This window comes from Geospiza fortis, unplaced genomic scaffold (assembly GCF_000277835.1).
Source record: "Geospiza fortis unplaced genomic scaffold, GeoFor_1.0 scaffold1155, whole genome shotgun sequence".
NCBI classification, from domain to species: Eukaryota; Metazoa; Chordata; class Aves; order Passeriformes; family Thraupidae; genus Geospiza; species Geospiza fortis.
The window spans coordinates 41,488-62,045 of NW_005054795.1; the positions used below are offsets into that span (position 1 = coordinate 41,488).

Sequence of the window (20,558 nt, forward strand, 5' to 3'; positions counted from 1 at the left end):
GATCTCCTGCTTGATCTGGGCAAAGGCTTGTTGCTGCTCAGGGCCCCACTGGAAATCATTCTTTTTGCGGGTGACCAGGTAAAGAGGGCTCACAGTTTGGCTGTACTCAGGAATGTGCATTCTCCAAAAGCCTGTGGTGCCTAGGAAAGCTTGTGCTTCCTTCTTGCTCGTTGGTGGAGACATGACAGTGATCTTACTGATGACCTCAGTGGGAATCTGACGCTGTCTGTCTTGCCACTTCACTCTCAGGAACTGGATCGCTTGGGCAGGTGCCTTGACTTTGCTCTTCTTGGTGGCAAAGCTGGCCTCCAGTAGATTCTGGATGATTTTTTCTCCTTTCTGAAATACTTCCATTGCCATGTTTCCCCACACAATGATGTCATCTATAGACTGCAAGTGCTCTGGAACCTCACCCTTTTCCAGTGCAGCCTGGATCAGTCCATGGCAGATGGTGGGCCTGTGTTTCCATCCCTGCAGCAGGCATTTGCAGGTGTACTGCACGCCCCTCCAGGTGAAAGCAAACTGAGGCCTGCATTCTGCAGCCAGAGGAATGGAGAAAAACGTGTTAGCAATATCAACAGTGGCGTACCACTCTGCTGCCTTGGACTCCAGCTCGTACTGGAGTTCCAGCATGTCTGCCCCAGCAGCGCTCAGCGGTGGAGTCACTTCATTCAAGCCACGATAGTCCCCAGTCAATCTCCATTCTTTGTCAGACTTGCACAGAGGCCAAGTGGGGCTGCTGAAGGGTGAGTGGGCCTTACTGACCGCCCCTTGGCTCTCCAGCTCACGGATCATTCTGTGGATGGGGATCACAGCATCTTGATTCGTTTGATACTGCTGGCAGTGCACCATAAAGGTGGCAATTGGCACTCGTTGCTCTTCCACCTTCAGGAGTCCTATTGCAGATGGGTCTTTTGATAGTCCAGACAACGTGTTCAACTGTTTAATGTTCTCTGTTTCTACAGCAGCTATGCCAAAAGCCCACCTGAGTCCCTTTGGGTCTTTGTAAAGCCATTCCAGAGGAAATCTATGCCCAGAATACACGGGGCATCTGAGCCAGTCAGAGTAGGATGTTTCTGCCCCTTCTTCCCAGTCAGGCTCACCTCAGCTGCCAGCACGGTCAATTGCTGTGAACCCCCCATCCCCCTTGCAATGGAAACAGGTTCTGCCCCCACATGTCCCGATGGCATTAGGGTACACTGTGCATCAGTATCAACCAACACTTCAGACCCATATTTCTGTGGCTTTGATGTGCCAGGCTATCAGTTCACACCATCCAAAAGACCCAGTTTTCCCGTGCCTCATATTGGCTAGAGGCAGGGCCCTTCTAGCCCTGGTTTTTATTTCTTTCCTGGGCATACATACTAGAGGTTCCTTCAAGGAGATCTGACAGAGCATACCTGGCAGCTTGGTCAATGAAGGCTTTCACTTCAGTGGAACATCACTTGCTTAATGTTTCCCTTCTTGAGCTGGCGCACCCATGCTGCCAGGACAGAAGTGGGTTTCCCATCCCACCTTCCCATGTCTTCGCCATGGTCACGCAGAAAGAACTACAGGTCAGCCCGTGGGGTGTACCCTCTCTCTGTAGCTGGGGAACGTTGGGCTCTGACTCTGGGGCCTGTGACTCGCACTGGTGCCATATGGGAACTGTTCCTCCTCACCTCCTCCCTCATCTCCCTTATGTCCTCTTGGAGACTCTTAACCACAGTGGAGACATGAGCCTGCATTGGGTCATTGATCATACTCTCACAATTTCTAAGCTTATTGGCAACAGATCCCACTGTCTCTCAGTTGGTATCGACATTAATCACTGCAGTGAAGGTGGTGTATTGAGATGGCCCCAGATTTGCCAGGCTCCACAACATTTGCCCTGTGCACCTGACTTGGTCGGGGTCATTATCATGCTGTCCATCCCTCCCAAAAAGTACCTCCAATACTGCCACTTCTCTCAGCTGTTGGATCCCTTCCTCAAGGGTCTTCCAGCGCATTCTATGGTTCTGGTCCTGCATTTCCTCTCTGTGGACAAACCTCTCTCTTACACTCATTAAAAGTTGCTCCCAGAGGGAAAGGAACCCTGGCTTACAAATACCTGATTCACACCTGAGTCCTGGGTCAAGGATCCCAAATCCCTTGCCTCACCACCATCCAGTTGCACACCTGTACCCATAAGGTCCCAGACCAGTAACCAGGTTGTATAAGCCTCACGTTCCCATCGTAAAATGTCTTTTTGCAGATTATGGAGATTTTAATATGTCAGGGACTCGGTGATGGTCTCAACCATTTGCTCCCCTGTGGGTTGTGAGGGCCCTCCTTTCTTATACTTACCATTATCTGGGTGCTCTGATTTCATCTTAGACTTCCTCATTTCCACAGGGGTGACTGCTGCTGGCTGGGACTGCCCTTGTGGTACAGCTGGAACCTGGATGGTTGTAACATCTGTGGGTTCAGTGGCTGCACTATCAGGCTCTCCCTCTTTGAGGCAGGGGGAGGGCTTCTCACCAGCTGGGGAAGTGTATTCCTTCAGCATCTGGCCTATGTCCTTTACCAGAAACCCCACCCAATCCGGGTGATTAATTTCTGGGGTGGGCTGTGGGGCAGGGTAAGGCTCTAGGGCATCATTCCTAGTTTCTGGGGTAGGTATCAGGGTGCTTATCCAAGTCAATCTTCCCTTATCTCTGAATGCAGGCATATCAGCAACACCAGCCCCTGTATGATATCATTAGCATTTAGAGAATATTTGAACCCTTTGAAGACTGGTGGGGCAGACCCAAAGAGCTGGGTGAAGGATTGGGAGAGAATTTCCCCTGATGTCATTTCCTCACAGTAAGTATCATTATTAAAGTAACCCAAAACCATACAGTTAGTGTATGATAGCTCTGAATCCATGTGCCCTCCTTCCAGAGGAACATAAAAATCCATTAATTCTTCACCTTATTAACCCATAAAGCCACAGTAGTCTTAGTTATAGGATTCATGTTTAGTTAAGGGCCTGCAAATAGGAGAAATATAGCCATGACCACATGCCACCCAAAACAGAGTAAGCTAGGCCACATGGTGCCACCTAACAAGGTTTCTATATCCAACACACAAAAAATTAGGTTACTCAAGATTTTTTCTCTCTGTGCCCTCGGGCCCCACATTGGGCACCAGAATGTGTCTTGGTTTGAAAAGACAGATGTCTGCTTAAGGAAGGTAGGAGCCTCCCTGAAATGGAAAATGTAAACCCCTTCCCTCTGAATTATTATAATTTTGAAATTAAGAAGCTCTCAGGCAAAGATATGGGAATAGGAAGAACAGGAATTTTAAAATACAAATATAGTAATACAAAAATACCCACTGACAGAGTCAGAATACAACCTGAGGCCCTGTTGGTCAGGGTGTTGGTCGCAGTCCAATTAAATGGTGGCTGCAGTCCTCCTGGAGGGACAGGTGTGGTTCTGTTAAGGCAGTGATCCTTTAAAAGGGTGTTGTTTTCCTCTGAAGGTCTAGTGGTGGTGTAGATGGGCCTGGTCTTCCTCTGAAGATCCAGTGGGGAAAGGCTGGCTGTGGTTTTCCAAATCTCAGATTATATCCAGTTAGGAATGCTTGGCCCCTCCCCATGGGTGAAGCATCTCACAATGGGATGGTGCAATTTTATCAGTCATGCAGTGAGGCTCCATGGCCCATTAACGGAAGGTATCTCCCCAGAGGGTGGATGGGTCGTGGAAGAGGTAAAGAAAACTGCCCCACCTGATTTTAACAGCTGAGCCATTAACAGATGATATGCCCTCAGAGTTATGAGGGATGAGACATGGAAAAGATAAAGAACACCCCCTACCTCCCAGTGATAGCTTACATACTTTTGGTCACATCTTGCATTGCAACCTAAGACATGTTACAGTCGACACTGTGAGGTCACACAACCTGTCCTGGCATGTCACAAGGGTGTTCTGGGATGTCACAGCCCACTCTAGGATGTCTCCTCTGTCACCTCACAGCCCACTCTATGAAGTCATATCACCACCATGTGACATCATAACCTACTCTATGATGTCATACAATTGAGCAGAGATGTCACAGCCTGCTCAGTGAAGTCACATAGTGCCCTCTATGATGCTGTAGCTGCTTGATGACCTCACATTACAGACTGTGTGACATCATAGCCCCATCTGTGACCCCACCCAACCCACTCTGTGCTGTCACACAGCCCCTTGCTGACATCACAGCTGCTCTGTGCCTCTATGACACAGCCACAGAGGTGTCACTGTGACACAGCCCCCTCTGGGACGTCCCACAGCCCCTGCCAGTGCTGAGCCCCTGTGAGCTCTGTCTGTGCCCTGCTGGTTCAGCCTGGCCCAGCTCAGCAGCACAGACACAGCACCAGGACTTTAATGAGCCTCTGGGGATTTGTGCTGAGGCCCTGAACATCAGTCCCTGAGAGGGAGCTGAAGAAACTTCTAAAGAATTCACAGTCAGAACCAAACTCCAAAGTTCCTGATACCTTTAATGGGTCCCACTGAGGGACACGACTGAGAAAGTGTCCCCAGGCCCCAGGCAGAGCAGAGAACTGGAGGCAGTAATGACAGGAGGGGACAAAGAGAAGCCAAGTCTTGGTGCCCTGGGGCACAACAGCGTCTGTGCCACCAAGGGCTGGGAGGAGACACCTTGTCCTGAGGCCCTGGGGCCTCCTGGCACAGCCCCAGCCAGGCTGGGCGCTGTCAGCCCCTTGTCCTGCTCTCAGGATCCTCCCCCCCATCCCAGTGGCCTCAAGGTTATGCTGGAACAGGTCCCTGGGAAGCCTTGGACAGGAACGGCCCTGTGGGGGTTCCAGGGAGCGCACGTTCTTCAAAGGACTTTGGGTTTTGCTTTTGCATTGGATTTCTGAGAGGTTTGTGCAATCATGGCCTCCAATTATCGGATGTAATGAATCCCTTAAGATTCTTTGTCAGTGACAACATTCAGTGGGCTCATTAATGCTTCAAGGTACTGCCATTTTTTCAAAGTACTTGGTGTTTCCCTTTTGATACTGATGCCTTAAGTTTCAGCTTTCATGCTTTCCAGATTCGGTACTGCATTAGTATATAACTCTGAACTTCAGATAGGGTGTTAGCAAGTTCTCTTCACAGTGTAGTTAGACAAAACAATCTAACACTCTCTCGCCTCTGTTCCAGGTAGCCTCTTTAGGCATCAATACAGAAGTTATACTCTGTTAGAAGTTTGTGTAATCATGGCCCCAATTATTTGCATTAATTAGTCCCTTGAGAGCTTTGTATTGACACTCAGTGGGGCTCATTAATACTTTGAGATATGCAAGGTGTTTAAGGTGCTTTGGATTTTCCTTCCCACACTGAGTCTCTGAGAGGTTTTTGTGCAATCCTGGCCTCCAGTTCTCTCCTCCAAGGAGTCCATGAGGAGCCTGTGCTTAGGATAGATCTCAGTGTGATCCATTAATGCCTCGAGACATTTTGGGATTTTTTTCTGACTGACTCCAAAGGTTTGTGCAATCTCCTCTCAGGCTCTGAGATTCCAGGGCTCAGCACTAAATGCACCACAGGGTTCATTAGGATCAAGCCAGTCCTGACATAGCATGGCTCTGCCTTGATTTCCCTCTGGTCTGGTGCTGTTTGTTAGGAAGATTTCCTACTGCAGTTATGGAGAAATACTTCAAAGAGCTTCTAAAAATATGAATTCCTATTTTAAAGATTGTATTTTATTAAATTTCTCTTTAGAGAAGAGTTGATTGCAGCATTCAGTGACTGCTGTTGACTCAGGGACTTTCCTCAGGTGGTCTGGCCTGGTCAGAGAAGCTGTGCGTTGAGGTCTGAGCCAGTGTGGACAACCTTGCTCAACATTCCCAACCCCATCCTGTCTCTCCTCACTCACCTGGGACCTGCTTTGCTTGGAGAACTGGCTGCACTCAGGCAAATTGGGGGTTTATTTTTTTGAAGCAATCAAAAATTTCTGAGTTTCCTCATTGAAAAATGAGGAAAGACACCCTCCTCAAGTGTGTGCCAAGCCCAAGCTGCCACCAAGGACATTCCCCAAGACAGAACTCTGCAAGAAATGTTTTATTCCTTTGGATTCTTTGATTCCACGAGGCCCTGCTGTGTCACAATGGACCCTCAGTTCCACGGGGCTGCACAGTGTCACTTTGGCCCTGATATAGGCTTAAACAGACTATAGGTGGCTGTGTAATCAAGGGTTAAACAGACTATAGTTTACAGTGTAATCAAGAAAAGATGGTCCTTTTCCTATATTGCTCTGTAATCAAGAGCAGATGATCCTCTTTCCTATGCTTTAAGGGGATCCTTTATACCTTAAGGGAATATAGTTTATTGTTTAAGACTAAACAAGTGCTCAAAAAAATGGTAGAAACTGGATCTGTGTTTTGGACCATGGCCAGAAGCCTTGGAGAATGGCCAGATGTGAAGAGAGTCTGCACAAAGACCAGGTTCATTCAAAGGGCATACTAGGAAGACTGCTTACTTCATCCCATGACCACTGCCCAAAAGACCCCCAGAAAGCAATGTGTCTTAGTTTGGAAAGACAGGTGTCTGCTAAGGAGGCAGGAGCCTCCCCTGAAATAGAAAAATGTAAACCCCCTCCCTCCAAATTGTTATAAATTTGAAATTAAGGAGCTCTCAGACAAAAATATGGGAGCAGGAATAACAGTTCTTTTTAGGGAAGAAACTAAAAAATAAAATAAACGATGCAGTAAACTAAAACAACACTGACAGAGTCAGAACACAACCTGACACCCTGCTGGTCAGGGTGTTGGTAGCAGTGCAATTGGAATTGTGGCTGCAGCCCTCCTGGAGTGTCAGGGGTGGTTCTGTTGGAGCAGGGATCCTGTAGAAGGGTGTAGTCTTCCTCTGAAGATCCAGTGGAGAGAGCTGTGCTGGTGTTCCAGAAACTCCAGATTATATCCAGCTAGGAGTGCTCGGCTCTCCCCTCTGGGCAGAGCATCTCACAATGGGATGCTATAGTTCTTATCAGTCATGCAGCAACATTCAATAGCCCGTTATCAGCAGATGTCTCCCTCGTTGTGGAAGAGATAAGGAAAACTGCCCACTTAACAGAAGACAACTGCCATACAGATGGCAAATAGAATACAATTTGCTTGGCAATCCAGGACACAGTGCTAAAAGCGTGCAGGCGCAGAACAATAAAAACTGATTAACATACGAAGTGAGAGCAGGTGAGGATAGGTTATGGATATGTGTAGGTGATGACAAATATGTATGAGCTTAAGTGTATTTAATACAGCGCATCTGCTCTGCTGGACACACACGGCTTTGAAGAAGTGATTCCCCGTGTGTCCAGCACTGAATAAACAAACGTATCTACCTTCAGTAACCTGCTGGTTGTGGAGTCTTTATTTCTACGTGTCATTTGGTGAGCCAGTCAGGAGTCTCTCTGCTCGTCTGCAGGACTGACTGGAGGATGATGCCCTAGGCACGCCCTGAGCCCTTTTCTTGGAGTAACTCCTTCCCCAGCTGTTCACTGCAGGAGCAGGGAAGAACCTCCTGTGGTTGCAAACAGCATGTTTGACAAAGCCGGGGCCAGTAAGTTGTAGGGGACGCTGGTGCTTGGCCGGGGGCTGCTGGTGAAGCACTCAGAGACATCTGGTGTACGGCATAGTCCTGTTTGGGAGGAGGGTGCCCTGAATTTTAGGAGGAGGGTGCCCTGGGATTTGCTGACTGATAGAGCTAGTGATCTTGAGCGCAGATCAAGCAAACCCAGGGTTACTGCTGCGTCCCAGCATTAGCCAGGATGGACCTGCTAATGATTGAAGCAGGAAAAGCGTGAGCAGACCCCTTTAAATGATTACTTGGATTATACCTGCAGCTGCTGGAGGGTTATTAAGTGGAATAATAATTGGATGTTAAATTGGATTTGTTAAATTTGTGTACTGGTTATCTAAGAAGAAGGCCTGAGTAATGCAGCAGGAGGTAACTTATCTAGGATATAAGATTAGTGCTGGACAAAGAACTCTAAGATGAGCCCAAAAAGAGTCAATATGCCAAACGCCAAGGCCACAAACAGTGAAAGAGTTACAAACCTTTTTGGGGTGGTGGCAGCTGTGGATCTACAACTATGGACTGCTGATTAAACCCCTATATGTGCTGACAACCACTGAATGAAAGAACCTTTAATGGAACAAAGGAGCTACACAAGCCTTTGAGTCACTAAAAAAGACTCTGATGTCAGCTCCAGCCTTGGAACTCCAGATGTGAGTAAACCATTTTTTCTCTTTTCCCATCAGAAGCAGGGGATTGCCCTAGGAATACTGGCACAGGATCTGGGCCAGTGTCACTGATCAGTGGCTTACTTTTCCTAACTGCTAGACACAAGTGCAAAAGGTTGGCCTGGATGTTTGTGAGCGGTCGCAGCCATGGCACTAAACATCCATGAGGCCCAAAAATTTACCCTGGGCGAGACAATGACCATGCTAGTGTCTCATACAGTATCCGCAGTACTAGAAATGTAAAGGTGGGCATTGGTTTCCCCAAAAAAGATTTTTGAAATATCAGGCTACAATGGTAGAACAAGACAACGTGTAAATTGTGGTAAATAATATTGTCAATCCAGCCTCTTTCCTCAGCAGAAATACAGAGGAACCAGCACATCATGACTGTCTGGAAACCACCAAAGTGACATATTTAAGCTGTCCAGACCTGAAAGATAGTCCTGTGGAGAACACGGAAAACTAGTTCACAGATGGAAGCAGTTATGTCCTAAGCGGTAAAAGATGCACTGGATATGCCATCACCACCAGCCGAGAAATAATAGAGTCAGGACCTTTGCCCATCAATACCTCTGCACAGAAGGCAGAGGTAATTGCTGTAACTCAAGCCTTGGAACTGGCCCAAGGCAAAACTGTGAATATCTATATAGACTCAAAATATACCTTTGTAGTCATACATGCATTCGGAGCAATCTGTAAGAAAAGAGGACTATTAAATTCACAGGGCAAAAACATAAAATGTGTTAGAAGAGATCCTGAAACTGTTGGAGGCAGTCCAACTGCCTGAGAAAGGGGCAGTCATGGACATCAAAGCACTCCAAAAAGTAAGTTAGGAATTGGAAAAAGGAAATGAGCTGGTGGACAGAGAGGCAAAACAGGCAGCCAAGAAAAAGGTAAAAACAGGAGCCTTGATGGGCAAATCTCCCTAGAAGGTGAGCCAAAAGATACGAAAGAGTATCAAAGCCTCATTTCTGACCTAGATGGGTCATTTAATAAAGAAGGGTAGGCTCTCACCCCACAAGGGCAACTGATCATTCCCTCCTATTTAATATGGCCTTTGATTAGGGAAGAACACAAGAAAAGGCACTGGGGGGCAGATGCCCTACACCAGTTCCTACTTAGAAAAATTATTGCTAGGAATTACATGCCACTGTGAAACAGGTGACTCTGCAATGCGATCTTTGCCTCCAGACTAATCCCAAAAATACCCCCAAACCAAAATTAGGTCAAACTGGGAAAGGCAATGGGCCTGGGCACCAGTGGCAGATTGATTTTATGGAGCTCCCTGGAAAAGGGGAGTATAGATATTTACTGATACTAACTGATACCTTTTCAGGCTGGCCAGAGGCATTCCCTACCAGAACAGCCAAGGCTTGGGAGGTAACAAGAATACTAATAAAGGAGATAATACTGCTCTTTGGAGTTCCAGCAACTATGTCTAAGAGGACAGAGAGGACCTAAGAGGAGAAAGAAGATTAAGAGGACCACATTTTACCTCAAAAATAGTGCAGCAAATCAGCTATTTGGGTATCGATTGGCAGCTTCATACCCCATATCATCCTAGCCAAGTGGACAGGTAGAAAAGATGAACCACTTAATCAAACAGCAGACTGTGAAATTAGGACAAGAAACAAACTTGACCTGGCCTCAGTCTCTTTCTCTAGCACTCTTGTGCATACAAACTAGGCCAAGGGGAAAAGAAGGACTGAGCCCTTTTGAAATCTTGTATGGGAGACCTTATGGAATACAAAAAGGGATGTCCACATAAGCTGGGGATGAAATTATGACCTCCTACATAGTGGCATTAGGCAAACAACTCAACAAAACTGAGAAACTGAGAAATGTGGTTGGGACTTGAAGCAGGGGTTTGGATGGGCCTGTGCATAACATCCAACTTGGAGATTGTGTGTATGTAAAGACTCTCACAGAAAAAACTCTGGAACCACAGTGGGAGAGACCATTCCAAGTGCTCCTCACTTCCTTCACAGCAGTCAAGATTGAGGAACAAGCATCATGGATACATCACACCAGAATCAAAAAGGCTCCACAGTCTTCCTGGAAGGTCACACAAGTACATCCTGGAAAGCTACTCTTTACACGATCCTAATCTTAATCAAAGGGTGTGTGAATATGCAAAAACCAAAAAATGTAATACTAATGTGCACCTTCAATGGCATCACTGCTATTAAAAAGTTGTGGGGAGGTTTCTATGAGTCTACAGGTATGATTGTTACTGGGAATGCTACAAATGTTTTAGGGAAAGTATTGTATGATGCAACAAAACATGGGCCCATAGGTTCAACAGTGGTTGGCAATAAATGCTTAATTAACTGTACAGTTTCTGAATTCTCATTGAAAGCAAAGAACACAGGGGTATACAATTTCTATACAACAACACAAATTTGTTTAAATAAAGTCAAGGATCTTGATGAAAACATAACAAAAAATGAAAAGCCCCAACATAAAAAGGAGCTCCAACCTCTAATTACCAAAATAGGGCCATATGCCATTAAAAATACGGGAATTCAAAAGCTATTGATTAACCCAGAATGATCCCTGAAGCAAGCTGAAATGGCAATGCAGGTGAGTGCTTCTAACATCTGGTCAGAATGTGCTCCATTCCTTAAGACTTCCTTCATGGAATGGACCAATTGGCTACAGAAACTTATACCTACAACTTGAAGGAAGAAAAACCCTACAGAAGTGCTGGGAACAGGACGGGGGTTTTGAATACAATAGATTCAGAAGGATTAGTGAACAGATTAGCTGTAGCAGGCGGCAATCTAGTTAATTTATAAAAACCTCTCAGTCTTCCTTACTAGCATTAGGCACTAGTCAATGGAAATTATCTAAAGTATTACCAGGGTGGGAAAATATGGAAGAACGGGATCATAAGTTAACAATAACTGCACTAATTACATTCCAAGACAACGTTTCATTAAAATGTTTTCAGCTGTATACAGGCACAACTATGGATGCAATCAATCACTGCCTCAGTTATACAAGAGGGAGGGGAGGGCACCTTCCCCACTGAGATCTGAAGGATTGTTTGGGACAATGCTACTGAGGTAGAAAGAGAGCTTGGTGGAGCCCTGGTGGACTTTAGTAAATTTCACTTATGAGCCTGTCACTAGCATAGTGACTGATTTCATGTTGACCATTCGTAATGCCTCAGTGCACATGATCCTTCCCATCATTGCCTTAGGATTGAACCATGACAAAACCTTGTTATATCCTTCTGAACATAGAACTTGGGCACGAAAGACTAAAGGAAAGTGGTGAACTGTAAATATAGAGTCTTGTATTGCAAGGGAACAACTAGGATTCATTTGTGAAGGCAACACCATAGATGAACAAGACATTTGCCTAGATACTGAACAGAGTATCTGTCATTTTGAGGTTCATCCAGTTAACCAAACAACTATGCTTGTGTATACAGGCCAAGGCTGTGCATATCTAAGAACAGCACACCCCACCGTACTGATAGATAATTCTAACTATGATCTATAACCACTCTAACCTTTGTATCTGCAATTTTGTCAGAATAGGTGGGTGCTATTTTTCTTATCAGGCAATAGTTTTGTTGTATCAATATGCAAAACCTAATTTTACTACGGTTCAGGAGATATTACCCACACCCATCGGGGTGAACCTTACTCTAGTAAAACAATTATTAAGACATGAAGACCTAGGGAATATTCTCAAAAAAGTAAAGGAGACTGGAAAGAAAACTTTAATCACAATCCACCATGATGCTGAAGAGATAGGGAAAGTTTTAAGACAAGTAAGGGATGACATGACACACCATTGGTGGGAAGTACTTTTTGGATGGTCCCCTGTGGATGCTGACAGTCTGGTCAGAGAGGTAAACTTTCCCAGGCATTGCTCTGGGGAGTTTTGAGAAAGCTCAGAGAAAGAATTAAAACAATCTTTCATCTTTGCAGCTGGTGTTTTGAATTTGTTATTTACTTGTAAGATGTTCACAGAAGGGTGTCCTTCCTAATTAGCCAATGATGTGAGGGGTGTTTATTGAGGACCAATCAGGTCCAGCTTTGTCGGAACAGTCTATAAAAGAATGTGATGGCTAATAAACTGGGCATTTGCCTTCTGACAACATAGGAGTCTGTGTCACTTTATTCAGCCATCCCTAATACAAGTGACAGTCCCCTACCACCACTGGGATCTTAAATATGTTGTGTCATCCTATAATAGTGCTTTTAGTTTTAGTTTGCATAAGTCTAGTTGTATTATTGTTTATGCTTATTTGGATTGTTAGGATAATGAAATATATAAATGTAATTATTGCAATTCTTGAAGTGCATGAAAACACAATAAAAAATATTGCGGTATCACCTAGAAGGCAAAAGAATTTTCCTATAGTTTAGAAAAGGGGGATTGATATAGGCTTATACAGACTATAGTTGGCTGTGTAATCAAGGGTTAAACAGACTATAGTTTACAGTGTAGTCAAGAAAAGATGGTCCTTTTCCTATATTGCTGTGTGATCAAGAGCAGATGGTCCACTTTCCTATACCTTAAGGGGACTTTCTGCACTTTAAGGGATCTCGCCTATTGTTGAAGACTAAACCAGTGCTCGAAAAACTGGTAAAAACTGGATTTGTGATTTGGACCATGACAAGAAGCCTTGGAGAACTGCAGATGTGAAGAGTGCTAAAAGTACACAAGCACAGAACAATAAAAGCTGATTGACATACAACGTGAGAGCAGGCAGGGAGAGGTTATGGATATGTATAGGCAATGATAAATGTGTATGAGTTTAAGTCTATATAATACAGAGCATCTGCTCTGCTGGACACACACGGCTTTGAAGAAGTGATTCCCCGTGTGTCCAGCGCTGAATAAACAAACATATCTACTTCACTAACCTGCTGGTTGCGGAATCTCTATTTCCACATGTCAGACTTTTGGTTCCATCGTCCCCACAGTGTCGCAGGAGTTTCTCTGGTTCTCTGAGCTTCTGTGTGTCACAATGGATATTGGTTCCATGGGGCCCCAGAGTGTCATAGGAGTTTCCTTGTTTCCATGTGCCCCAAAGTGTCACAGTCATCTCCTTTTTCCTGCAGCAACCAGCAGCAAACCCCACTGCCAGAGCCAAATGCCTGGGAAGAAGGAGACAGGAGGGACATTTGGAGTGATGGATTTTGTCTTCCTAGGTCACAGTGATGTGGGGTGGGGCCCTGCTGTCCTGGAGATGGCTGAACATCGGCTTGCCCATGGGAAGGTGTAAGACACAACAACCTCTGCCCACAGAACTGCAACAGCAGAGAGGTCAGGCAGAAGGCTGGATTTAAAGGACTGTCACCAGCACAAGAAACATCAGTTTGAGAGGAAATATGTGACCTAATGTCTTTATGAATAATTTGATGGGTAAAGGGATGGGTGTTAATATCTTTGAAATGGGTGGTAATATTTCTACTGCCTTTGGGCAGCAGGTTTGTTACCAGGTGCAGACAACTTGACTCCTGAAACAAACAAGGGTCTGCACAAGCCTGAACTTTGAGGGGAAATGCCAGGTTCAAGGAGGAATATGGGATAGGCAGGTTGAGAAGGCTGTGCCTTCCTAGTACCTTGGCCAATGGGAAAAGGAAGAGGACAGCATGCAGCCAGGAGTTTAGAATAAAAAGAGGCTGCACCCTCAGAAACCTTGAGAGAGAAAACCCTGCAGCTGTGTGCCCCAGTGAACTCTCTCCCTTTATTCACATAAAGTTGAAGGACTCCTCTGTCTCATTTTTGGACATAAACCTCTGGCATTTGTGGATTTTCCTGGCAGTGATAACATGGAATCTTATGAAAGCAAGAGTCCAGAGTTTCAAGGCACAGCCTCATAGAGCGCTGGAGACCGTTGTGTCACAATGGGAACACATGGAACAAAGGCTCCATAGTGACACAGCAGGGCCTCATGGAATGCAAGAGATCATCCTGATGGGATGGAAACTCATGGAACCAAGGGTCCAATGTTTTACAGCATGACCTCATGGAATGCAAGAGACCATTGCAGCACAACTGGGCCTCATGGAACTAAGGAGATTGCTGTGGTACAACGGAATCTCAAGGAAACAAGGGTCAGTTGTTAACCCAAGGCTCTGCTTTGACCAAGTGGGGCCTCACGGGACGCAGGTGCGACTGGGACATTGCCAGGTCTAGTAGGAACAGGGGTCCATTATTGCACAGCAAGGTCTCAGGGCGCCCAGGAGAGCAGTGTGACACAATGACATCTTGGGGAACCAAGTGTCAACTGCAAACACAACGGGGCCTCGTGGAAGTCAGGTGCCACTTGGACAGTGCCAGGGCAGGTGGATCTCAGTGTCCATTGTGACACAGCACAGCCTCATGGAACTCAGCAGACCATCGGTTCAACCTGGAATCTCATTGTGCCAAGGCTCTACTTTGGCAAAGTGGGGCCCATAGGACACAGGTGCCACCAGGACATTGCCAGCTCTTGTGGAACCCAGCATCCATTGTGAGAGAGCACAGCCTCATGGAAACATGGGGACCACTGTGACGCAATGGAATCTTATGGAAGCAAGTGTCAATTGTGAACGCAGCATGGCCTCATCGAACCCAGGGGCAACTGGGACCATGTTGTGGCTTGTGGAAGCAAGGGGCCATTGTGACACAGCGGGGCCTCTTGGAACCCAGGAGAACACTGTGGGTCCATGGATTCTCACAGGAGCACGGCCTCATTGTGGCAAAGTGTGGTGTAACAGTGGTCTCCTGGGTTCCATGAGTCCTCGCTGTGCTTAGAATTGACACTTAGTTCCCCAAGTTTCCATGTTATCACTCTGCTCTCCTGTGATTTGAGGCTGTGCTGTATCACAAAGGACACTTGCTTCCACCAAGGCTGAAGATGTCCCAATGGCACCAGGTTTCTGTAAGGCCATGCTTTGTCACAATGGGGCCTTGGTTTCAGTGAGAATCCATTGCATCACAGTGATCTCCTGGCTACCATGAGGCCTTCCTTTGTCACAGTGGAACCTTGCTTGCGCGAGCCTTGGCAATGTCCCAGCGGCACAGGGGTTCCATGACACCCTGCCGTGTCACAATGGGCCCTTGGTTCCATCAGGTTCCATTGTGTCACATTGCTCTCCTAGGTCCCATGAGGCCTTGGTCTGCCACAGTGGTGTCTTGTTTCTCCTAGGCCTGACAATGTCCAAGTGGCACCTGTGTCCCATGAGGCCCCACTTGATCAAAGTAGAGCCTTGCTCCCATGAGATTCCACTCTGTCTCAATGTTCTGCTTGCTTTCATGAGAACCTGATGGATTGACAATTGATCCTTGGATCCTAGAGATTCTATTGTATCACGGCAGTCTCCTTGGATTCCATGAGGCCCTGCTGGGTCACAGTGGAGCCTTTGTGCTATTCATTCCCATGGTGTCACAATGGTCTCCAGTACTCCATGAGGCCACGCTGTAAAACAATGGACCCTTGGTTCCATGAGTTTCCATCCCATCAGGATGATCTCTTGCATTCCATGAGGCCCTGCTGTGTCACTATGGAGCCTTTGTTCCATGTGTTCCCATTGTGACACAATGGTCTCCAGCGCTCTATGAGGCTGCACCGTGAAACTTTGGACACTTGCTTCCATGAGATTCCATGGCATTGCTATGGTTCCCATGGTCCCATGAAGCCCCTCTTTGTAACAATTCAGACTTGGTTCCATGAGATTCCACAGTGTCACAGTATTTTCCTTGGTTTCTTGAGAACCTGATGTGTTGACAGTTGAGGCTTGGTTCCATGAGTTTCCATTCCATCACAGTGGTGTCCTTGGTTTCATAAAACCCAGGTTTGTCACAATGGAGCCTTGGTTTCAGGATATTCCATAGCAACACAATTGTCTCACCACTATGAGGCTGCACCGTAAAACAGTGCACACTTGGTTCCATGAGATTTCATTGGGTAACAATGTTGTCCTGTGTTCCATTAGACCAGGCTCTGTCGCTATGAACAGTTGCTTGCACAAGCCTTGGAAATATCCCATCAGCACCTGGCCTCCATCAGGCCCTGTTGTATTGACAATTTACTCCTTGTTCCAGGACATTTCATTGCCTCACAATGGTCTCCTTGGTGCCATGAGGCCCCTCTGTTTCACAACGGGGCCTTGGTTCTGTGAGTTTCCATTGGGTCACAGTGGTCTCCTGTTCCATTAGGGCTGGCTGTGTCACCATGGACACTTGGTTCCATGGGCAGTGGCAATGTTCATACGGCACCCCACAGTCTTACAAGTGACAGTTTGTTCCATGACATTCCATAGAGTCACAACAGTCACTTGGGTTCCAAGCAGATGCCTGGAGAAGGAGAGCTCAGCCCAAATATCCTGGGGGTCCCTGGGCTGGTGTTTTTTGGGGGGAAAACTTTGGATCTTGCAGGACTCTGAAGCCAAGCCACAGATGCCCCTTGGGACATAGTGGAGCATCATGAAAGCCAGGAGACCCTCATAGAAGCCAAGAGATCTTCATGGAGCCAAGGCTGCAGTGGGTCACAGAGGAACCTTGTGGAAGCCAGGAGAACAGTGTGAGGCTATGGAACAACATGGCACCAAGGTTTCACTGGGACTTGACAGAACCTCATGGGAGCAAGGAAGCATTGTGAGCCTCCGGAATCAGCGTCTGCAGGATGAGGGACAACTTTCTGCTCCCTCGTGGGATGTTGGTGGACAATAAAGCCTGAGGCAGCCTCCCAAGTGTCCAGCTGTGTCATCAGTGCGGGTGAAATCTGGGGGGATGCCCTGTCAACCCTGCTGCTCCTCCTGGCTGGGCATGGAGCTGCTGGGACACTGGGGTGGGGGGGAATCCTTAGTGGTGTGCAAGGAAAGGTTCACCACAAGCAGCACTACAATGAGATGTGCGCGTAAAGCAAGTGAGATAGAAGAGAAAGCAAGATAGCAGAGCAACTGACACAACAAATGCCATCAAAAGCAAGAGAACGAGTTTTAATGGAACTTGCAAACCGCAAAATTAGCTAAAACCAGGTTAGACTGAAGAAGAACCAGGCATGGGCTGATGATACAGGTAAAAAGTTCTACACCAGCTGCACCCACCCCTTCATTCCCCAAAGAGTTGAACATATCTGGATGGCAAGGGGCGTTACTCAAATTTCCTGGAAACTGCACACACCTAGATGAAAAACATCCCGATACTCAACTGAGGGTTCTGTCTTCAGAATTTCACAAAAGATCTCTAAGTGAAAAAGGGGAAACTGTTTTAGTGTTTGTGCGTATCTGGACTGTCTGGGAAGGAGGAGACATCTTTGGAGTAAGTAAGCAGGGCCTCTCTGTGGGAATCCATAAAATTAGAGGATTTTAGCAAGGTGGTAAGAGACAGGCCTCAGATACAGCGGAGTTGTGAACAGTGCTGAAGCATCAGAAAAAATATGCAAGCTGTAGAGAAGATATGGGGAATAGAACAATAGACCTTTGTAGTTTGATTTTGTAAGTTGCAAAAAGTTTCTCCAGCAAGGTTAAGCTCATGAAGAGGACTCTGTGCATTGTCTTTTATAAACAGGCATTGTATTCGAAAATAAGCAAGCATTGTTTTAACCAAAGCTACGTGTGCTTATGTTGATTGGATAGAATCACTGTCAATATGCTTTTGCTTTGTGTAATTGGCTAAGATGGACATTTGGTATGTTGTAACATTAAGTTTCTTTGGCTTGCTGCTGGGATAGTGAGCTGCTCGCATCTCTACATGAACCTAATCATGTAATGAGACTGATGCTGAGAAATAAACAGGTCTAGACGCTTTCCTAGCAAACCCTGTCCCATTTGAGTCTGTATATAAACTGCCGGTGTACACCTCTCAGACAGATTCATCCCTTCACCAACCCAGGGAAGTGAGGGAAAACACGGCAAGCGCTGTGCGGTTGTGTAACTTAGTTTGTACCTTCCTGTTGTGGTGTTTGGTCCCTTCACAAAAACCTCAGTGCAAAAGTTAAAGCTGAGTTTTTGTGAGAGTCTGTCCGAAATATCCTTCATTTTTGCCTCACAATTGCCATGAAGACCACCAAAAAGTTAAAAAATGTTGAGCCAGTGGAGGGGGGGGAGTCATGTGCCTCTTGGCTCACTGTTTCCACAGGTGTTGTTTGCTACACGCCACTCTGAACTTGAAGAGGCATTCCTCAAAGGGGCACCCTGCCCTTTTCTGAACAATGGTCCTGGAATTTCTCCCCACCTCCTGGCCTGGCTGGTTTGAGCTTTGGGGTTGTCCCTCTTCCAAGAGAAGACCCCTCTCGCCCGTCCTCAACCATTGTGACAGACAAGTAGAGATGTAGGCCTCTTCATCAAGGAACCAAGACATGAAACCCCTGTGCAAGAAGGCCTCCTCTCACCTTCTTCCAGAGACTGGGACTGAAACCCCCCCAACTCGGGGGAGGTGTGCAGTGGAGGGGAGGAAAGCTCTCCAGAGCAAGCACAGGTTCAAGCACTGGGCCATGAAAACAATGGTTCTTGCTTGCTGCCTGGCTCGACTTTGTGTACCCCTGAACAAATACTGTTCTTTCCCCCTGAAGACCTTTGTTTCGGTTGTGAAATTCATTCCCCCTTCCCCTGTTGCAGTGTGATCTAATACCCTGTTTCAGCTATCCCAGGTAATTTCCTAGCTGTGCCAATACCCTTTCCCTTCCCCTCCCCTTGCCTCCTGCTGAGAGCTGTCCGTCTATCTCGGTATGCCAGCAAGGGCGTCGTATGATTGGCGCAGTTCAAAAGATGCTTCTCAGCCCTGGGGACATTGGGCCATACAGATGCCATTTGTCCCCTGAGACTTCCCCCTTCCTACCTGGTTGGTGGCTCACCTACCCCTTCCCTCCCCCTCTCCCCAGGCTTAAAAGACACGGCGACCACGCGGTTCTTGTTCTGTTGGAGCTGTTGCAGCATTCAGAGGTCTGTGTGCTAGGAATAAAGCTCTGGATCCAAACCCTCCAGCAGGACCCGTCTCCTTTTCCTTCACCATTGCCTAAAGCTTTTCCACCAGAGGTAAACCTCAGTTCCTGCTTGCCTGGATTTGTCCCAAGCGCCAGCTGCAGCATCCAGCCAGCCAAAGGTGTCTCTGAGGTGAAACCACCACAGCTGCCACCCTTGCTCAAGCAGCAAGGGTCAGACAAGACCAGGCACGTTCTATCTGGCAATATTGGGACTTAATTCCAACATTTCCCCAACGAAAAATTGTATAACTTGGGGTCCAGATGAACTGTGCCTCTGAGATCTCCCTGGACGTGGCCTGGTGAACTTCATTGGCTGGACCCCCAAAGGATAAAGCAGCACCACGTTTGGTAGCTATAACCCATTCTCCCTTTTCTTCCCTCTTTTCCTTATCTTCTCCTTTTCCCCCCGTTCCCCTCACCAATGCATTTCTGTTGTGGTTATTTCAATAAAACTGCATTTGTTGATTGTTACTGCAAATCCCCTGTGCCTCTGTTGGTTCTTTGCACCTTGAGATCACTCCTATGAACCATCATGTTATCCGTTCACTAGGACGGATTGTGCTCTGCTCACTAAATACAATGCCAAACCGGGAAGTTTGGGCAGAGAACAACTGGTTTAATTTAGAAAATGTTATTGACAGAATATGTTCTTTACAACATGAAACAAAATTTAAGCTGGGCAAAAATAAGACCAACCTCTGCTCAGTTTTGGGAACTTGTCTCACAGCAGCCATAGAGACACGTTTTAAGTGAAGAAGTGAAGAAAAAGCAATAACAGATTCCCTTCAAAACCTAGTTGAAATTTTGCAAAAACAATTAAATGAAGATAGAAACGAGATCTATTTGTTGTGAGCTGCCCTTAGAGAGGAACATGTTAAGAATTCACATCATACTGATTCCTCTATAGACACAGAGGAAAAGGAAACTCCTCGCATTAAACAAATCTATCCCCATAAGGAACTTGAGGCAGTAAAAAATTGTGGGGAATACTGCTGTCCTCACTTGAGACCCTTGGTTCGAACAGAATAGAACTATATTAATGATGAGGATCTTGACCCACATATCACAACTAAACAAATACCAGTCAGTGCTACCGAATTAGCTAAGCTGCAAAAAGAATTCGGGTGCCTCCTGTTATAAGTTAAGTTTGTGAATTCTCTAAGCCAATCAACAATTCTCTGAGCCAATCGGAATACCAATTGAGAATTTATTGGCCAAGGATAACAAGCAAGTTCAGTGCGCTGGCAGTCAGGAGTCTCTGCTCTCCCAGGGCCGCACTTCCCACCCCTCTGAGTTTGTCTTTTATTTGCTCTTTCTTCTGCGTACGTGCGCCGGCTCCAGTCTGTTGCTAGGGGTCTTTTCCTGCCTCTTGGTGGTCGTGAGTTGCTTCCCAGC

At 46.5% G+C, this 20,558-nt stretch overlaps 1 protein-coding gene across 2 annotated transcripts in view; it reads left to right on the forward strand.

The window, feature by feature from the left end:
* Positions 1-6,631, forward strand: part of LOC115949135 (mucolipin-3-like) — a 9,662-nt gene extending 3,031 nt beyond the window's left edge. Inside the window, exons 2-3 of one of the 2 annotated variants that reach the window (XR_004082756.1) lie at positions 2,686-2,823; positions 5,764-6,631. Coding sequence is in view for 1 of the 2 variants with exons in the window: in XM_031065479.1 (XP_030921339.1) it covers positions 2,686-2,730 (45 nt within the window). In the remaining variant the exon portion in view is untranslated. Of the gene's footprint in view, positions 1-2,685; positions 3,276-5,763 lie in introns of those variants that run through there. The other variant, XM_031065479.1, reaches the window with a different exon arrangement.
* Positions 6,632-20,558: the final 13,927 nt, after the last annotated feature.